The 17,367-nt window shown below is 34.4% G+C and overlaps 1 protein-coding gene across 1 annotated transcript in view; it reads left to right on the top strand.

Annotated features, from left to right (window-relative positions):
- The window catches only part of LOC129228551 (diuretic hormone receptor-like), a 54,621-nt gene extending 53,095 nt beyond the window's left edge, over positions 1-1,526 (top strand). The window contains exons 11-12 of the mRNA XM_054863234.1: positions 8-49; positions 602-1,526. Coding sequence (XP_054719209.1) covers positions 8-49; positions 602-874 — 315 coding nt within the window. The 3' untranslated portion in view covers positions 875-1,526. The remainder of the gene's footprint in view (positions 1-7; positions 50-601) is intronic.
- The last annotated feature ends 15,841 nt before the right edge of the window (positions 1,527-17,367 follow it).

Here is a 17,367-nt window from a genome sequence, read left to right as displayed (position 1 = left end):
CTTTCAGGGATTCATTGTAGCAGTTTTGTATTGTTTCCTAAATGGGGAAGTAAGTTTATAGTTTTGACTAACTAGTTTCTATTTTCTGTTGAATTAATTTATGGTTCTTTTTCTTATTGTAAAAAATGAAATCTTTCAAATGTATATTTCCTTTGTGGCTTTTAGATATCAAATCAGATGTTTCATCTCATCTTTGGGAATATAATGTTTGTTTGATTGCTATTGCTTGAAATGCTACCAGAATGTTATTAGTAAATATTTATGTATCGTCACCTCAGAGCAACATTAGGATATTGTGTTATTTCTGGGATTAGATATCTTAGTGTTGCTCTGAGGCGACAATATATTCAAAATAAATCTTTATTTAATCATGAGATGATAAAATAGTTATTTTTTAATCAGTCTAATTTTATTCTATTTCTTAAAATCTCCTCCTCATTAATTCAATGCTCCCTATTTACACTTAGATTCTTTGATATGAAATTATTGTTTTAAAAATAATGTTTTGCGTAATTGTATTTCATGTACTACATCAGTAATATTCCCTTTTAATCTCCATATTTTTTTTTCGCTCAATAATCCCTCCAAAATACAATTTTAGGTTCAAAACTCTGTGAAGCACCGACTAGAGCGGTGGAAAATACGCAGAGCCATCAACAAGGGTCAACATCAAGCTCTGAATTATGGTACGTCACCTCATAATGAGAAATTTTACCGTAACCGAGGTGTCAGAGATAGTTGCATCAGTTTTGCGACCTCAACCTCTTTTGTCAATTTTCAAGGTGCGAGATCGCCATCGGTTCCTGCTGTCAACAGATTAGACATTTATGTTCCTGTCATTGAGGCACCTCCAGTCAAGGATGAAACTGTTTGAAAATAAATCTTGTGCTACATCACTTTTTAGCCATCAACAAGGGTCAACATCAAGCTCCGAATTATGGTACGTCACCTCACAATTAAAAATTTTACCGTAACCGAGGTGTCAGAGATAGTTGGATAATGTTTGCGACTTCAACCTCTTTTGTCAATTTTCAAGGTGCGAGATCGCCATTGGTTCCTGCTGTCAACGGATTAGACATTTATGTTCCTGTCATAGAAGCATCTCCAGTCAAGGATGAAACTGTTTGAAAAGAAATCTCGAGCTACATCACTTTTTGTAAATTATCAAAAGCAAGTTGGGAAATAACCATTATGGCTGTCAATAAGTTGCGCGTGCTGAAGAAAAATGTAAATGATCAAGAAGGGATAAGTTTGAAGCAAAATCACCCCCAGAGATCAGATTAAATCATATTTCAAGAAATTTGTGAAATTGCTGAATTTCCGTTTTAAACTATCTAGACATTTAAGGGAGTCCAGGACACATTAAAAAAAAAAAAAAACTTTAAACAATTTAGAGTTTTGAAATTTTTGCACTTATTCACCATAAGTTTAATAAGCAAACCTATAACATATTTTTTTTATTTTATTTAAATTTAATTATTTTTTTTTTCTAAAAAAATGGGATTGCTTTAAATCGTTAAAATTCAAAATATTCATGATCAATTTTAATTTTTTTCTTCAAAATACTATGTACAAATATCTAAGCTTTAGTTCTTATTCGACGATTTAAAAATGTAAATTCAATAAAAAATAAAAAATATTTTAAGAAAAATGTCGAAAAATTCGAAGATACTTAAAAAAAAAAAAAACTCATATTTTTGAAGTAATGGTTTTTTTTTTTCAAATTCGCCGAATAAAAATCAAAGTAAACTGTTTGAAAAAGATATGGTCCAAATTTCATTATTTTATCTTTATCTGTTTTTGACTTATAAGGGTTTGAATGCAAAAAATTATACCATGGAGAAAAACAAGTTTTAAAGGTAAATATAATATTAATTAAATGAATTCGACAAAAATAATTATATCTTTCGTTCTAATTAAGATAGAAGCAAGATTCAAACATCCTTTTAAGCAGAAAAAAAAAACAGAAAAGTTTTTTAACTGATAAAAAGAATTGCAAAATTAGACAATATTTGTGTCCCGGATTCGCTTAAGTAATTGTCTTACCGATATCCAACCAAGCAAAAGTCATATTTCTTAAAATTCAATCCTACGCAATTACGTCCACACGAGTTTTATAATTTCCAGGAAAACACCTTTAGACTCGTGCTATCAACATTTTTACTTTACTCCATTTCCAGAATACTTGAGAACGACACTAAAAAATAAGTGCAGTTTCCAATTTTTTTTTTTTTTTTAAGTTTTTGTGTGACACTTGTGTAAGCAAATAAAAGATTACCTTTTTTTTTCTCTTTCCGTTAAAGAGCATTTCTGGAAAAGATAATATTTGTTCAGAAAAATTAACGTAATTAAGACAACTTATGTAATTATGTTTTCTAATTGCATCTACGACTTGAAACAAACCTTTTCTCTCATGAACTAGACAGTGACTACAATAGAACAATTAGTAAGTTTCTGTTACAGAAACAAAAATGAACAAAAACTATTTTTTTCTTAAAGAATGCAGAAAACCATATCATACGTTACTGGAATGGAAAATAGTGGAACATTTGAAGTGGCGTTGCTGCTGTAATGAAACATAAAATATCTTTCCAGTAGCAAATCAAAAGAAGAGGCAGATTTCTCATTGCAGTGAGGATAACAAACGCGCATGAGGACATTATAAGATGTTTACGTCTGTTGATATATTTTTATCAGTTGCTAAACAAACATCTCTCATACTTGTTATAATTTTTAAGCTGAAAAAAAATCTTTTATCTAAAATAAGAGTTTCATTAATTCTAGTAGTTTGAAATTCTAAACTATTTTCCATTCCGTAATAAAAGGCAGATTTTACCGAGTTTGTTTATAAAACTTGATCACGTTCTCTTGTAAAATTTCTATTCCACTTCCTTTCCATGGTTAACAAAGTTGTTTTGAGTTTGTTGATCGAACGGATAATGTAGTACTGTCTACCTCTGACAAGTTGAGCTATGGCCTAGAGCAAGTCCATTTCTTTCAAGGGAGAGCAATCAGTAAGAATAAGAATTGTTTGGCGCAGAAATGGGTTACCATTGCAACCCTTCTATTGGCGAGAAAATCCTGTTCCAACAAATTGTTTAATCGGTGGGGCAGCGAAGCTCAACTTGCCAAAGGTGGACAGTAAAAAAATCTGTTATATGTTGGATGTGTGAGGAGCTCTATCATCACCATTCATTACTTAGAAACTGTAACTTTTTACGAATGGTAAATAACATGATGAAATATGGCTTAAGTAGAATAAAAACTGTATATTTTCATTAAGGTTTCTCATCAATAGTTGTCATGATGTATACAAATAAATAAACTTTTATGAAATTAAAGGTGCAAGTTATATTTTTCAAATTCCTTTTGAAAAGGTCAAAAACATACGATACAGTAACATGCGTTACTATGTCATAATGCGACACCGTACGACAGTGACACACTGACACAGCAACTGAATATGCTGAAAGAAAATAAGGGAAATGAATCGCTCCAAAATGTAGAAGCTCTTTTAAAATGACATTTGTTATTCTCTTAGTTACAATAAAAAAGCAATAAATAAAGTTATTCGTCATTAAATAGCTGAAAAAGTTTATTTTTTAACCATAGACATTTACTGTGCACCGTAAAAACAATTCAGAGCCGTTCCTAGAAAATAATGGGCAGTTGATGTGCCCAATTTTTGCCAGTAACATATCTTGCAAAAACAAAACCCTTTTCCGCTAAAAATCAGTAACCTCCCTGATATTATCCTTGAATATTTCTAAATATTGCAGAAATCTCTGGAACCTTCCGATTAAGCTTTAGTAGACTTCAAGATATTTCTAAATATTTCAGAAAGCTCTGGAACCTTCCGATTAAGCTTTAGTAGACTTCAAGATATTTCTAAATATTGCGGAAAGCTCTGGAACCTTCCGATTAAGCTTTAGTAGACTTCATGTAACAGCTTGACGCCTTCTTGAAGTACCAATAAAGCACCTAAAGAATTACGACAGCCATGGATGGACAAAGCCAAAGCAGAATCGCAAGTAAGTACAGAGCGACTTACTTGCCTGCAATTCTCCCAAAGCTACAGAATTTCAGCGGCTTATTCGCTTTCAGGAAAAACTTAATTAATTCGCACGACCGCGGTCGCGTTAAAGCTGATACATTTAATATATACAATCAGTTGATCTTCAAACTGGTAGCTAAAAATATTTTTCACAACAGTGAGAAGTCTGCATTCCTGCAACTTGTAGTAATTCAGAAAACGTTGTGACGAAGATGCTTAATTTTTCCAGGAAATTGGTAAAAACCTGTGAAATCCCGAAACGTTTTACGAGAATAATCAGTAATGTTTCGGTATTTTTTAGTGTGAAGGGAAAAACTACTGATGCATATTACTATACAGTTGTTTAAGGTGAAGCTAGAATTTTAAGGTGCACAGCGTTTTTATATATCTTCTTTCTTCTCATTATTGGACTTTGTTCAAACGTGTACCAGGTTATGTGCTCCTATCAAAAGCGGGAGAGGGGGAGGGGGCGTCCGCTCGTGAAGCTACTTTTACACGACATTTACGCGTCTACATAAACACCCACAAGCCTAGAATAGTGATTGCAAACAGTTAATTGTAAGAAGAATTTCAAATAAAAAGTAGAATTCGACTGCTTACCTCCGTAAAAGTTTCCAAAGCGAAATTTCCAGTTTCCAACATCAGCAAAATCATTGCTTGAGTTGGTTAAGACCAATTATTGTAAGCGTTTTTTTCCTAATTAGAGCATTATTTTTGAATATAGTTCTTTTACGTTAAAAATAAGCCTTAAGTTAAATATATTAGCATTATGAAGCTCATTCTTTCAAATTGTTTGGAGTTATACTGCACAACATAGTTGCACAACCTGAACATTAATCTTACGGGCCAGAGCACATTTAAAATTGAAACAAAATTTTTAAACTCGTGAGAAAACTCGGAAAAGGAAGGAAAACTATAAAACAAAAACTTATTATGATTACTACATGCTTGTTGCATCAAAAATTTTTTTGTATATTTTCCCCTAAACCAGTTGCCGAATAATTTGCTCCTATTTGTAACAAAATAACGGTATCCAAGAAAACTATGAACGAAAAAGAAAAGAGAAGTTTAGTGGTGGAGAAAGGGTTTGATTGGCTGCTATAACGCAGGGATTGATACTGAATTAGCCAAGAACTGCAGTTTTCTGTTTTGAAAAAATTCCAGAACAGGGCTTTCGCGCGCGCGCGCGCGATTTGAGTTTTGTCAGTTACTTATTGAACAATACCTCGAGCAACAGTGACAGCTTTGCGGGTATTGAATGGCACAAGGGCAGTAAGCTGGGCACCACTGTTCTACCAAAGGCTACTGGATAAGGGGAGCTGACTCAGTCGCCATTTTGGATCCGCAATAGTCGGGGAACAAAGTTAGCATCTGTACTGTTTTCTTGAAATCCGCGACTAACAGCTGCGAACAGCTCTAATTGAAAAAGGGGTGTTTGTTTAAGGAAGCACATTTTCCGATGCATTCAGTTTTTGCTTACTCGTTACTTCCTTCTTGCTATCACCCCTGTTTTGATAAAATCAGAAGAGACTTGACGCATGCGCAAATTCGAGTAAGGTTTCGCGCTAAGAGATCGGACAGTACTGTCTGACCATCGATTACATGGAAAGGAATCCGGTTTATAGGCGGAAAAGGACGTATCTATTAGTTTATAGGGGTGTTAGTTGGTTTGTTACAGATGTGCACTTTTGCCTCTTTATTATTTAGCCTTAGTTTTGTAAAAATGAAAATTTGTTCTCAACAACATTTTTTTAAATCTAAAGTATTTTTGATGTATATCCTCACTGCAAAACTAATTGATTTATCTATTCACAACAAAGTTTTGAGCTTACCATTTTGCTTTTACGTTCCTAAACGAAATGAAAATATTTTCTTTTCTTTTTGTTGTTTCCATGGTAACTATTTTTGATTTCCCTTATTTTATTTTTGAGAATGCAATAAATGAATAAGGCACTAGTGACATTATAAAACGCGTGCGTCAAAATCCCATCCTTATTTTCCCTTCTCCCCTGCTAGATTCATTCAGATGGAATAGTCTTTACTTGGCAGATTACCAAATTATATACAATCCGCGGTCAAACAGTACAAACGCCTCGTTTCAAAAAACTGGTGCCCAAGCTTGATCAAGATGTGTTGCCCGATTGATGTTTGATTATTTTATTCTGTGAATGAAGAAGATTTGATAAATACAAATTAAAACCAAGTAAGGTGTGAAAATGAGGTTCATTACAGTAAAAATTTCCCGATACATTTTTGTTGAATTTGTGAACCAAGCTATTTTTCTAGATTTACTTTAAGTGACTATTTGCTCAGCTTATCATCAATTGTTTTACAACATAGCATCCAACGAATATTATAACGTATTTATGAATACTAGAAACACGATTGGAGCCAACGTTGTCTTGGAACCTAAATGTCAGATAAGTTGGCCTGTCCTTTGAAAGGGGCTCTATTTCTACCTAAGTCTGAAGTTGTTTATTAAAGAATTATCGTACTGGTCTTCTTTAAAGTGAATCGAGAAGGAATAGCAGATTTCAAAAGTGCAATCTCAAAGCCGTTTTGAAGTCTCTCGAAGGAAACATCTCGAATATTCTTCACAAATCTGAAGCTATTCCCTAAGGCACTCTCGCGCTAACCGAAAACTAGCGTGCCTACACCGGTGCTAAAAAGAGTTTTGCAGATATTCATATTAAGTAAGAGAACTTTTACTTTTCTTACCCCGGAATCTCGTGATATATCTCCAATGTCAACAAACTGACCCCAAATTCGACATCTTATTTATCTCGCAAAATTTGACATTGGCAACTTGAGGGTAAGGCAGCTACCCTGTTTTCCGCTAATTAGCTTAACTTGATTTCTGAGAAACAATAGGAAAATATCATATTCCTTTCAAATAACAATTAAATAAGTTCAAATAAAATTATTTTAACAAGGATAACGAATTAAAACTAAAGTATATTTAAGAGCACGGTTTCTGATTAGTTTAAGCTCATTAACATTGCTTTGACAGCTAAAAATGTAATAATGCAGGACTTTAGTAGATGGTTATCTTTCAAATCGTTGAATTTTTTAACTCATCACATAGGGCAAATGACTATGGGCACTTAATTAGTATTATGGACAGGTTTGTCTTGTATAGTATTAAGTTTGAAATCGATATTCTAGGAACACTATATGAAGATTCAAAATAAAATCTTTCAAGGACATTCCTGTAAGCAAGAACTTGGGTTATTGAGAATGGCAACGATGGGGATTGGAATTACGATTTTTGTAAGACGTTGGATGTTTTTCGGAATTATCGGGTTTGAGAAAGAGATTTACGTTTGATGATTAAGTGACGTAACGTTTTTGATGTTTACGTTGTTATTGAATAAAAGCTTTACACTTCAGAAGTGGGATAATAAAATTTTTTTTGAAGCAATGTCCTATTTATCAAGAGTCAGGAAGAGAGATTTGCAATATATTGCCACTGAGTTAGGAGAAGATGATGTCAAAAACCTAACAGTTATACGTTTGATCAAAGTTATCTTAAATAATGACAATCATGAAGAAGAAATAGTTAAGGGCATCATTTCGATCTTAGATGTCGAACGGCTCAATGAAGAAGAACGTGAAAAGCGCCAACATGAAAATGCACAGCGCCAACAAGAAATTGAAAGGGAAAAGCGACAACAGGAAATCGAACGGGAAAAGAGCCAACAGGAAATTGAACGGGAAAAGCGCCAACAGGAAATTGAAAAGTTGCAACGCCAACAGGAATTTGAAAGGGACAAGCTCCAGTACCAAAAGGAAATTGAGCAAGAAAAGCGCCAACATGAAATTGAGCGCGAAAAGCGCCAACACGAACTTCAGTTAAAGAAATTAGAGTCAGAAGCAAAGACTATTACCAGCAGCGCAGTGTCAGAATTACCAAAGGTGGATTGGCAAGCTCAGTTAAGAAAATTCGATTCAATTAACGACGACATAGGGTTGTATCTTGTCCATTTCGAAAGAGTGATGACGCGAGTTAAAAGGGAATCGACATTGTGGATGGCGTGTCTTATTGGAGTATTGCCAAGTGATATTGTTGAATTAATTCTGAAAGAACTAGAAAAAAATGCCGAAGATTATGCTTACGTGAAAGATTTGCTTTTAAAGCGATATAAATTAAGTCCCGAAAAGTTCAGACAACTATTTTACTCACATAAGATTAAGGATGGAAAGAGCTGGCGTGAATATTATTATGAGTTAGAAACATATTTTACCGGATGGACTACAGGACTGAAAATTGAGAGTGTGAACGACTTAAAAGGACTGATAATCTCTGATCGTATCAAAGAGGTGGCTCCTTCTTCAGTAAGAGATTACTATTTGAGAACATGGTCATCATTAAATACACCAATTGAATTGACTAATAAGATAGATGAATACATAGAACTGGACAATTCTTTTAAGGGTAAACTTCAAGTGAATGACCGTCCAGAGTTTATTTTGAGAAAGAATCATACTTCAAACAAAAGTTGGAATAAAGACATTTCGCGTGTTAGAGCTACAGAATCCATAGTATGTTATAACTGCAATGAAAAGGGACATTTTTCTCGTGAGTGTCTAAAATTGAGACGACCCAAGTTGTGTACCAGGTGTAGAATGGAAGGTCATGGAACAAAGGATTGTCCACAAAAACCCACTATTTCTCCTCTAGTGAACATTTATCATTCGAATCCTTCGGGCAGAAACGTAAGTACTAAGACTATTGTTATTAACGGCATCACTACGGAGGCAATTATGGATACCGCAGCAGACATATCAATGATTAAAGAAACATTTGTAACTAAAATAAATGCGATCATCTTAAGTAAAATTTCAACCAACATACGGGGTATCGGTTTAGTTACGGAGTCTTTTAAAATAGTCACAGCACAAGTAACAGTGGACAATGTAAATTTGTCAGATGTCAAGCTTTATGTGGTGTCCGATGGCACTTTTGAGGGACCTAATATTCTCATTGGAAATGGCATTATAGATTTTCCTGATTTAGTCATGGTTCGAAAGCAGGGAATGTCTAAACTGTTTCACATCAGTGAGTTTAAGAAGATGCGCAATACCGAAGTCGATGAAGTCTCAGAAAAAGTTGTATTCAGAGTTTCCGAACCTGTTCAAATACAACCCCGTACGGTGCAATTAATCCATGTAGTAAGCAACGTTGATATGAAAAATGGAATTGTGTTAGTTAAGGAACAAAGTGAAGATCTTGAAACAGCAGTTTACCTTGAAGATGGTAAAACAATACTACCAGTCGCCAACTTTAGTTACCAAACTATGCATCTCAAAAAAAAAATCACGTTATTAAAAGAGGGATTTTACAACCTGAGCCTCTCAAGATCGACCAAATCCCTAATGAAACTGATTCAGTAGAAGACAGTAGAAAAATTAATATTTTGATGGCAAAAGAAGTCATTAGGCAAAAGATTACACGTGAAGACATTAAAGTCGGCCCTTGTATAGACATTCGACAACAACAGGAAATTTGCAATTTATTGAATGAATACAGAGTATGCATAGCACTAAAACCGGATGAACTTGGATGTGTCAATAATACATTGATGTGTATTTCTGAAAAACCAGGTAGCTCACCTGTAGCTCGCTCACCTTATCGTGCTTCTCATCATGAACGGGAAGTGTTACGCCATATTATTCAAGAATTAAAAGAACAAGGAATAGTTAGAGACAGCTCTTCCGAATACAGTAGTCCAGTTTTGCTAGTAAAGAAAAAAACGGGGAAATATCGGATGGTAATCGATTACAGGCAATTAAATTCTCAAACAGTCAAAGAAAAATTCCCCTTACCATGCCTTGATGATTTGCTCGACCAACTATCTGGTTATAATTTGTTTTGCGTACTTGACGCTTGCCAAGGTTTTAACCAGATCCCAATGGACAATGAATCCTCTCGAAAAGCAGCATTTACGACTCCCGATGGGCCTTTTGAACCAACACGTATGTTTTTCGGCTTAGCGAATGGTCCTTCCGTGTTTCAACGGTGTATGTCGCTAGCTTTGGGAGATTTATTGTGGAATGGTGTATCGTGTTTCGTGGATGATATTTTTTTTGAATGTTTAGATTTTGAAACCATGATGATTAAACTGCGAGAAGTGCTTAAACGTTTAAGTAATGCAGTATTAACTCTGAAATTATCAAAATGTGAGTTTGAAATGTCTGAAGTTGAGTACTTGGGATTTGTTGTGACCAGAGAAGGTATTCGACCTGGACCGAGAAAACTCTCTGCAATTTCTAAATTTCCTGTACCAAAGTCTAAGGAAGAAGTACGCCGATTCTTAGGACTGACAGGATTCTTTCGACGATTCATTAAAAGATATGCCTCCATTGCTGCTTCACTTACTCTATTATTGAAGAGTGGCCAATCGTTTCTCTGGAATTATAGGCACCAAGGAGCATTTGAGAGGCTTCGTAGAATATTAACGTCGAAGCCAGTTTTGAAATTATTTGATCCACGTCATGAAACTGAACTTCACACTGATGCAAGTTCTTTGGGATTGGCGGGTATGTTACTTCAACGGGATGAAAATAATTTGTTACATCTTGTTTACTGTGTTAGTCGGAGAACAACCACAGATGAAGAAAAGTGTCACTCTAGCAGATTAGAATTATTAGCTGTAGTTTGGTTGGTTAATAGACTTCGACCCTTGCTTCTTGGTCTCAGATTCACACTAGTTACGGATTGTTCTGCAGTAGCTTATTTGAACAGTCAAAGAAATATAAAACCACAAATTGCCAGGTGAGCTGAGCAATTGAGCGAATTTGACTACGAAGTAAAACAAAGACCTGGATCTCAAATGCTGCATATGGATGCCCTAAGTCGTGCTCCAATTGAAAACGCTGATGATGAAAATCAGTGTAGGCAAGACAAGGGAAAAAATAATCAGTCGGAGCCTATAGTGTTATACATTGCTACGGAAGAGGACAAAGTAGCCCTGATACAGTCAGAAGATGAGGAACTGCAAGCTATTATTGAAATGTTGAAAAACCCTAAACTGAACAAGCAGAAGAATCTTGATGCCAAATCTGAACTTATCAACGGCATTTTATACCATGTGCCAGTTGTAGATGGGAAGAAAATAAAACAATTCGTAATGCCCAAGTCGATGCGAAAGTATCTTGCTGTACGATTTCATGATTTTACTGAACATTTTGGAGTAGATAAAGTTGTCTCTTTAATATCTCAACAGTTTTGGTTTCCCCGAATGATCAGCTACATTAGACAACATATACGACAATGCGTAACATGTGCCTTTGCGAAAATTCTATCAGGAAAAGTTCAAGGAAAACTAAAACCTATCCCACCAGGAAAACGACCATTTGACATAATTCATTTAGATTTTCTGGGTCCTTTTGTTCTAAGTTCAAATCGCAATAACGAACTCTTGGTATTTGTTGATAACTTGACAAAATTTGTACGTTTACGTCCTTGTTCCAGCTGCTCATCTAAATGTGTTTTAAAACACTTTGAAGAATTTATAAATGATTTTGGAAGGCCTAATCGTGTGGTAACAGATCGTGCACAATGTTTCAAGTCAGATAGTTTTGAAGAGTTTTGTTCAAAGTATGGTATAAAACATATATTGAATTGCAGTCAAAGACCACAAGCAAACGATCAAGTCGAGAGAATAAATCGTGTTCTTATCCCAATGATATCGTCAGCTGTTCGAAAGGATTCTCACAAAGATTGGGATAAAACGCTATCTGATATTCAACGGTGTATAAATTGGACCCCAAGCAAATCGACAGGTAAACCACCCTCTGAACTGTTATACGGTTTTAAACCAGTGAAGCTTGGAGATTTTCCAAAAGATTTGTTGCCTGATTCCGATGAATACTCACGACCTGAATCACTCCGAGAAGAAGCCCGGGAAAACATTTTGAAAGCTCAGAAGAAAATGAAACATGGTTTTGACAAACGTCATTGCGAAGCTTATAAGTATTCAGTTGGCGATGTGGTTGTGATAAAACGAGCGCCAGAATGTACTGGAAGTAGCACTAAAACTCAAGTCAAGTACCGAGGTCCTTTTGCAATAATTAAAGTCCTACCATCAGATGTGTATCAAGTTGCGGACTTCCGAACACAAGGGCAAGGGCGCAAAAGGCGGCCACATACGACTACTGCACACGCTTCACAAATCAAACTATTTCACATTGTGAACGAAGAAGATAGCACATTAGACAATGTGACGTGCAGCTATTCAGATGATGAATTACAAGCTAGCGAACCGTTACCGTCGAGCGAACTCATCTCCCCGTTTCCCGAGACTGATGAGACTACACAGCATATGAACGACGAAGTATATACATTCCGTAAGCAAAGAGCCAAGAAGTTGCCTATTCACTTGCAAGACTATATACTCTAGGTCGTGGACGACTAGATTGTAGGATGGCCGATTGTAAGCAAGAACTTGGGTTATTGAGAATGGCAACGATGGGGATTGGAATTACGATTTTTGTAAGACGTTTGATGATTAAGTGACGTAACGTTTTTGATGTTTACGTTGTTATTGAATAAAAACTTTACATTCCCATTATGAATATTTTAGGTCGGCAGGTCTGGTGAAAACTTGAGACCGGAATGGAATGAAACTTGGTACCCTTGCTGCTTTTATTCTTATAAACTCATGTATGCAGTAAAAAATGGGGGTTTCCATTTGACAATTTAGAGTTTGTGTTCATTTTACTTTATATATGGTTCTTTCATGTTCATTTCATTCATGTAGTTTTAAAGATGGCTTTATCCATGTCGGAGGACAACTTTTTTTTCCCCAGCACATATAATTTTCATTTAATATATATTTTCCTTTACACTGTAAAAAAATTCCGGAACGTTACTGGTTATTTCCGTGGAACGTCTCGGGATTTCACACGTTTTCACCTACTTCCCTGTAAAAACAAGTATCTTCACAAAAAAGTTTCCTGAATCGCTACAAGTTGCACGCGTGCAGACATTTCACTGTTGTGGAAAATATTTTTAGCAACCAGTTAAAAGATTGAATGAGAGTGTTTATTAAGTGTATCGGCCTGAAGGTTGCGTACGGCCTGTCCAGGTTGACTAAGCTCCTAACGAGAGTAAAAAAAAGTCAATGGATAGCTACAGCTTTACAAGGCAGGAATTGCAGGCAAGCGATATGATTGGTTCCCTCTTGCATAGCCGTGGTCGCTCTGATTTTTATGGATCCATCTTGGTATATAAGGAAGGGTCTAATCAATAACACTAAGCCTACTAAATCTTTCTAGAAGGTTCTAGAGACATGACTGGCTATAACAGGGGAGATTTCGCATTTCTTCAGAAAGTTTCAAGGTTAATATTAGAAAGGTTACTGACTTTTAGCGGAAAATGTTCCTGGTTTTTTCAAGATATGTTATTGGAAAAGATTGGGCACATCAGCTGCCTATTATTTCCCAGGAACGTTTCTGAATCATTTTTACAGTTTATGTATAATATTTCATTTCAATATCACACAAAGTTTTTCCTTTTTTTCCTATGACTACCTAAAAACAAGTGAACTCGAAAGAGAGAGAATGCCTATACAGTGGCCGCCGCTTATAGGAATCACGTTTGTTCTAATCTGTTTTGATTCCATAAAGTGGCTTATTCAACAAAGCGGTTAATTCATAATAGTGGCTTAATTAATAAAGCTGGATTTTGTTCTGTTTTTGAAAATTTGATTCATTAAAGCGGCTGATTCAATTAACCGGCATCCACTGTATTTTCAACTTCTCCCAAAATGTCTTTCCGTATTAAAATAATAAAAATTTGATATTTCCCAACAAAACCATTGCTCGAAATATAAAACTGAAATGTAAGTCATTTGTCTTGTTTAAATCAATTTTCCACTGACACTTGACATTATTTTCCGACTATTACTCATTTTGCCTTCTGAAGGGACAAAGATTTACACTCATAGTTACTCTTCAAATAGATAGCTCATCAAATCATTTCTGACTGAATGGCTTTTTATACTCCTTGCAAAAACAATTTCTTAGAGGACTTTTATTGAGTAATTGAATTTAAGCACTTTCATGGAAAGCGTTCCTTAGATTCGATTTTCCTACAGAAAATATAAATCCTGAATCGTTTAAAACTTTTTCGACTTTATAACATAATTTATTGCAAGTAATTTGAGAATGGTTGAAATCAATAAACCTTGGGGCGTGTTTTCAGTTCTCATATACATTCTCTATCTCTTAGCTCTTTCAAAATGCTCGCCCAGTAATACTAGAAATTGATTTTGATCCTTAGAACGACAATTCAGCACACTTTACTCTACTGTTTAAGGAAATATATAATTCTGATTTACCTATACTGACCTCCTTACTAAGAATATGATTATCTCTAACTATAATCTAAATATAATCTCTAAACTGCCAGTACGGATTGAAAACACGTTTAGAACACTTTAATTCAGAAAACATGTTTCAGTTGTCTGAATGTGCAATAAATTGAGCTCTGAATGTGCTCCGTTAAAATGAAACTGTACTAAAATGCTTCTAATGTACCCTGTTCAGATATTTTTTAAGCATCACAAATTAAAAACAAGAAATGTTTCTTTAACTAGCATGATACAAATAAAATACTCTTTCAAATGTGTCTTTATTACATTTTGTTTTTCTTTTCCGTTTTTCATTTTTGACTTATTTATGAACTTTTTGATCTTTGGCTCAGAAAAACAATGTTTCTATTTGTGTTTTTTATAATGTTTTTTTTTTCTCACTTTGGGTTATTTTATATGGGGTTTTAGTGCTAAAATTTATTTTAGTAGTAATATGGTTACCCTTTTGACATATGTAATTGAACCATTTTTTAAAACTACTCCCCGTTATTTTATTTCTAAAAAAACTTTTTTGAATCAGTAACGTTTAACAAAACGACTTATTAAATCAAATTGAATGTGCTATTAGTATTTTTTACTGCTAACTAGTTTTTGGGCGTAATTAAAATGGATTCATAGAAATACATTTTCAGACTAGAAACGTATTTTTCTCTTTATATTGGGTGCGTGTTTTAAACAGAAACTTCTAAAATATTTTTTAATAAACCCAAACATAATGTTTGCATTAATGTATAGTTTTAGGATGGTAGAGACATAACTGAAACATTTTCTATCATCTTTTTCGACAAGTAAAGGTTAATTTTAGCAAAGAATATTTCTCGAATTTATAGTCACAGAGAAACTTCAAATAGTGCAAGCTCAAGAAGAAAAAAAACATTTGGGTTTTAGAAAGTTTTGTTTTCTAACTTTTGACATACCTTTCGTTTTATTTCAGTAAGACTATGGGCTCGAACCAGATGGAAAATAATTAAGAAATACAGTTCTCACGCACAAACACAAAATAAAGAAGGAAAGAAATGTAAGAAGATGGAGCAAGAGAAAAAGAAAAAGGGGAAATGCAAGCTTGAATTCTTACGCAAAGCAAAGAGAAAAGCATTTCATGTGAAAATAAATTATCCTTCTTTCTAAATTGACTACAGGAATAAGTATCATAGCAATGAATTTATTTTATAACCAAAATTTCAACCATTAATATTGTTCGCTAAAAATAATTGTTAATGCTTAATTTCAAGTCCCTTCAGAATGTATAATCCTAATGATTCTAAATAACTTACTATTAGGTTAAATGATTAGAAATAATAACACTCTACTAGTAGCATACTATTTTCATCAATTTATTACAGCTAAACTTCTATGCCACATAAAATATACTTGTTAGTAAAACGCACATATCCTTCCCAAAATGTTCTATACATTATAATGCCGTAGCTGTGATAAGTTAGTGAACCTAAAATAATGTAATGCTCATGACCTGAGAAAATGTACAAGAAGGGGAAAATTATAAGTACTCAAGCGAATGCACAAATAAAAACAATTAAAAATGCATTTACTAGCGAAGCAAGAGAGTGATTCTCAAATTATGCATCACAAGTCCTAGGAGAATAGTAAAGTGGCCAATTACGCCTGGAAAATTTTAAACAACTCCACAACACATTAGATGCAACCAAAATTTCACGACGTACCTACAGTTGAAATAAGGGCTATGCAATGCAATGCAGCTGTACGAGTTTTATTTGTTTCTGCCTGTCAGTGATGATTAGCCATTCTTTTACGAAGCGAAGGACTTTATTTCAAAATCATAGTTCCAAAAATGGAAACTTGACTCAAAAAAGGTTCAGCATCACTTTTGTGAGAAATAAAAACATTAGAGAAATTTTAAAATTTAAGCTAAAGACACTACATATAATACTTTAAATTCCTCATTTCTGCAAGTTAAAGCTTAATCAAATTTATCTTTTACCGGTACGTGAAGTAAACCGGCCGAGGCACCCAGATTTTGTCTGAAAACCAGGAATGTCCTGGGTATTAAGAAGTAACCAATTTTATTCATGCACTGTAAGAAAATTCCGAAATGTTACCGGCAATTTCCGTGGAACGTTTCGGGATTTCACAGGTTTTCACCTATTTCCCTGTAAAATCTTGTATCTTCGCAAAAAAGTGTCCTGAAATGCTACAAGTTGCATGAATGCAGACTTTTCACTTTTGTGAAAAATATTTTTTGGTACCATTTTAAAGATTGCATGAGCATGTTTATAAAGTGTGTCGGCTTCAATTTGACTACGGTGTGTCCGGATTGACTGACAGTAAGAGCGAATAAACCACTCAATAGCTTTAGTGTTGCGAGACATGAGCTGCAGGCGGAAAGGAAATGTTTAGTTCTTATTCGCATTTCTCCCGTAGCTTTTGTTGCTCCAATGCATTTGGAGCTTTCTTGGTAAATCAGGAAAGTTCTAATCATTTACATTAAACCTATTTAGTTTTCTGGAAGGTTTCCCAGACATGAGTGCTTTTAACAGGGGAGATTTCCCAATTCTACAGAAAGTTTCAAGGAAAATTTCAGAAAGGTTACTGACTTGCAGCGGAAAACGTTCCTGGTTTTTGCAAGATATGTCACTGGCAGAAATTTTAAACGTCAGCTGCTTATTATTTTACAGGAACGTTTATGAATCGTTTTTAAAGTGAGTACACATAATTAAAGACTACATGTACGACAGATTTGTCTGAAAATTGTGCACAAACAAATTAGTGCAGAAGCAGTCCCTTTATTTTGAGTTGAAGACCGGGAAAGAGACTGTAATCTTAGACCAGCAATCTTTTCTGCAATTAAATATTATTATTATTATTTTTTTGGCGAGTTAAAAATACCTTAAATTATATATTTTTTACTTTATATTAGTTTAATATGTTCTTCATAACCATGAAATAATTAAATATTTT

The sequence above is a fragment of the Uloborus diversus genome, chromosome 8, assembly GCF_026930045.1.
Source record: "Uloborus diversus isolate 005 chromosome 8, Udiv.v.3.1, whole genome shotgun sequence".
Taxonomy (NCBI): Eukaryota; Metazoa; Arthropoda; class Arachnida; order Araneae; family Uloboridae; genus Uloborus; species Uloborus diversus.
The sequence above is the reverse complement of the archived record's forward strand: the minus strand, read 5'-3'. Positions and strand labels throughout refer to the sequence as shown.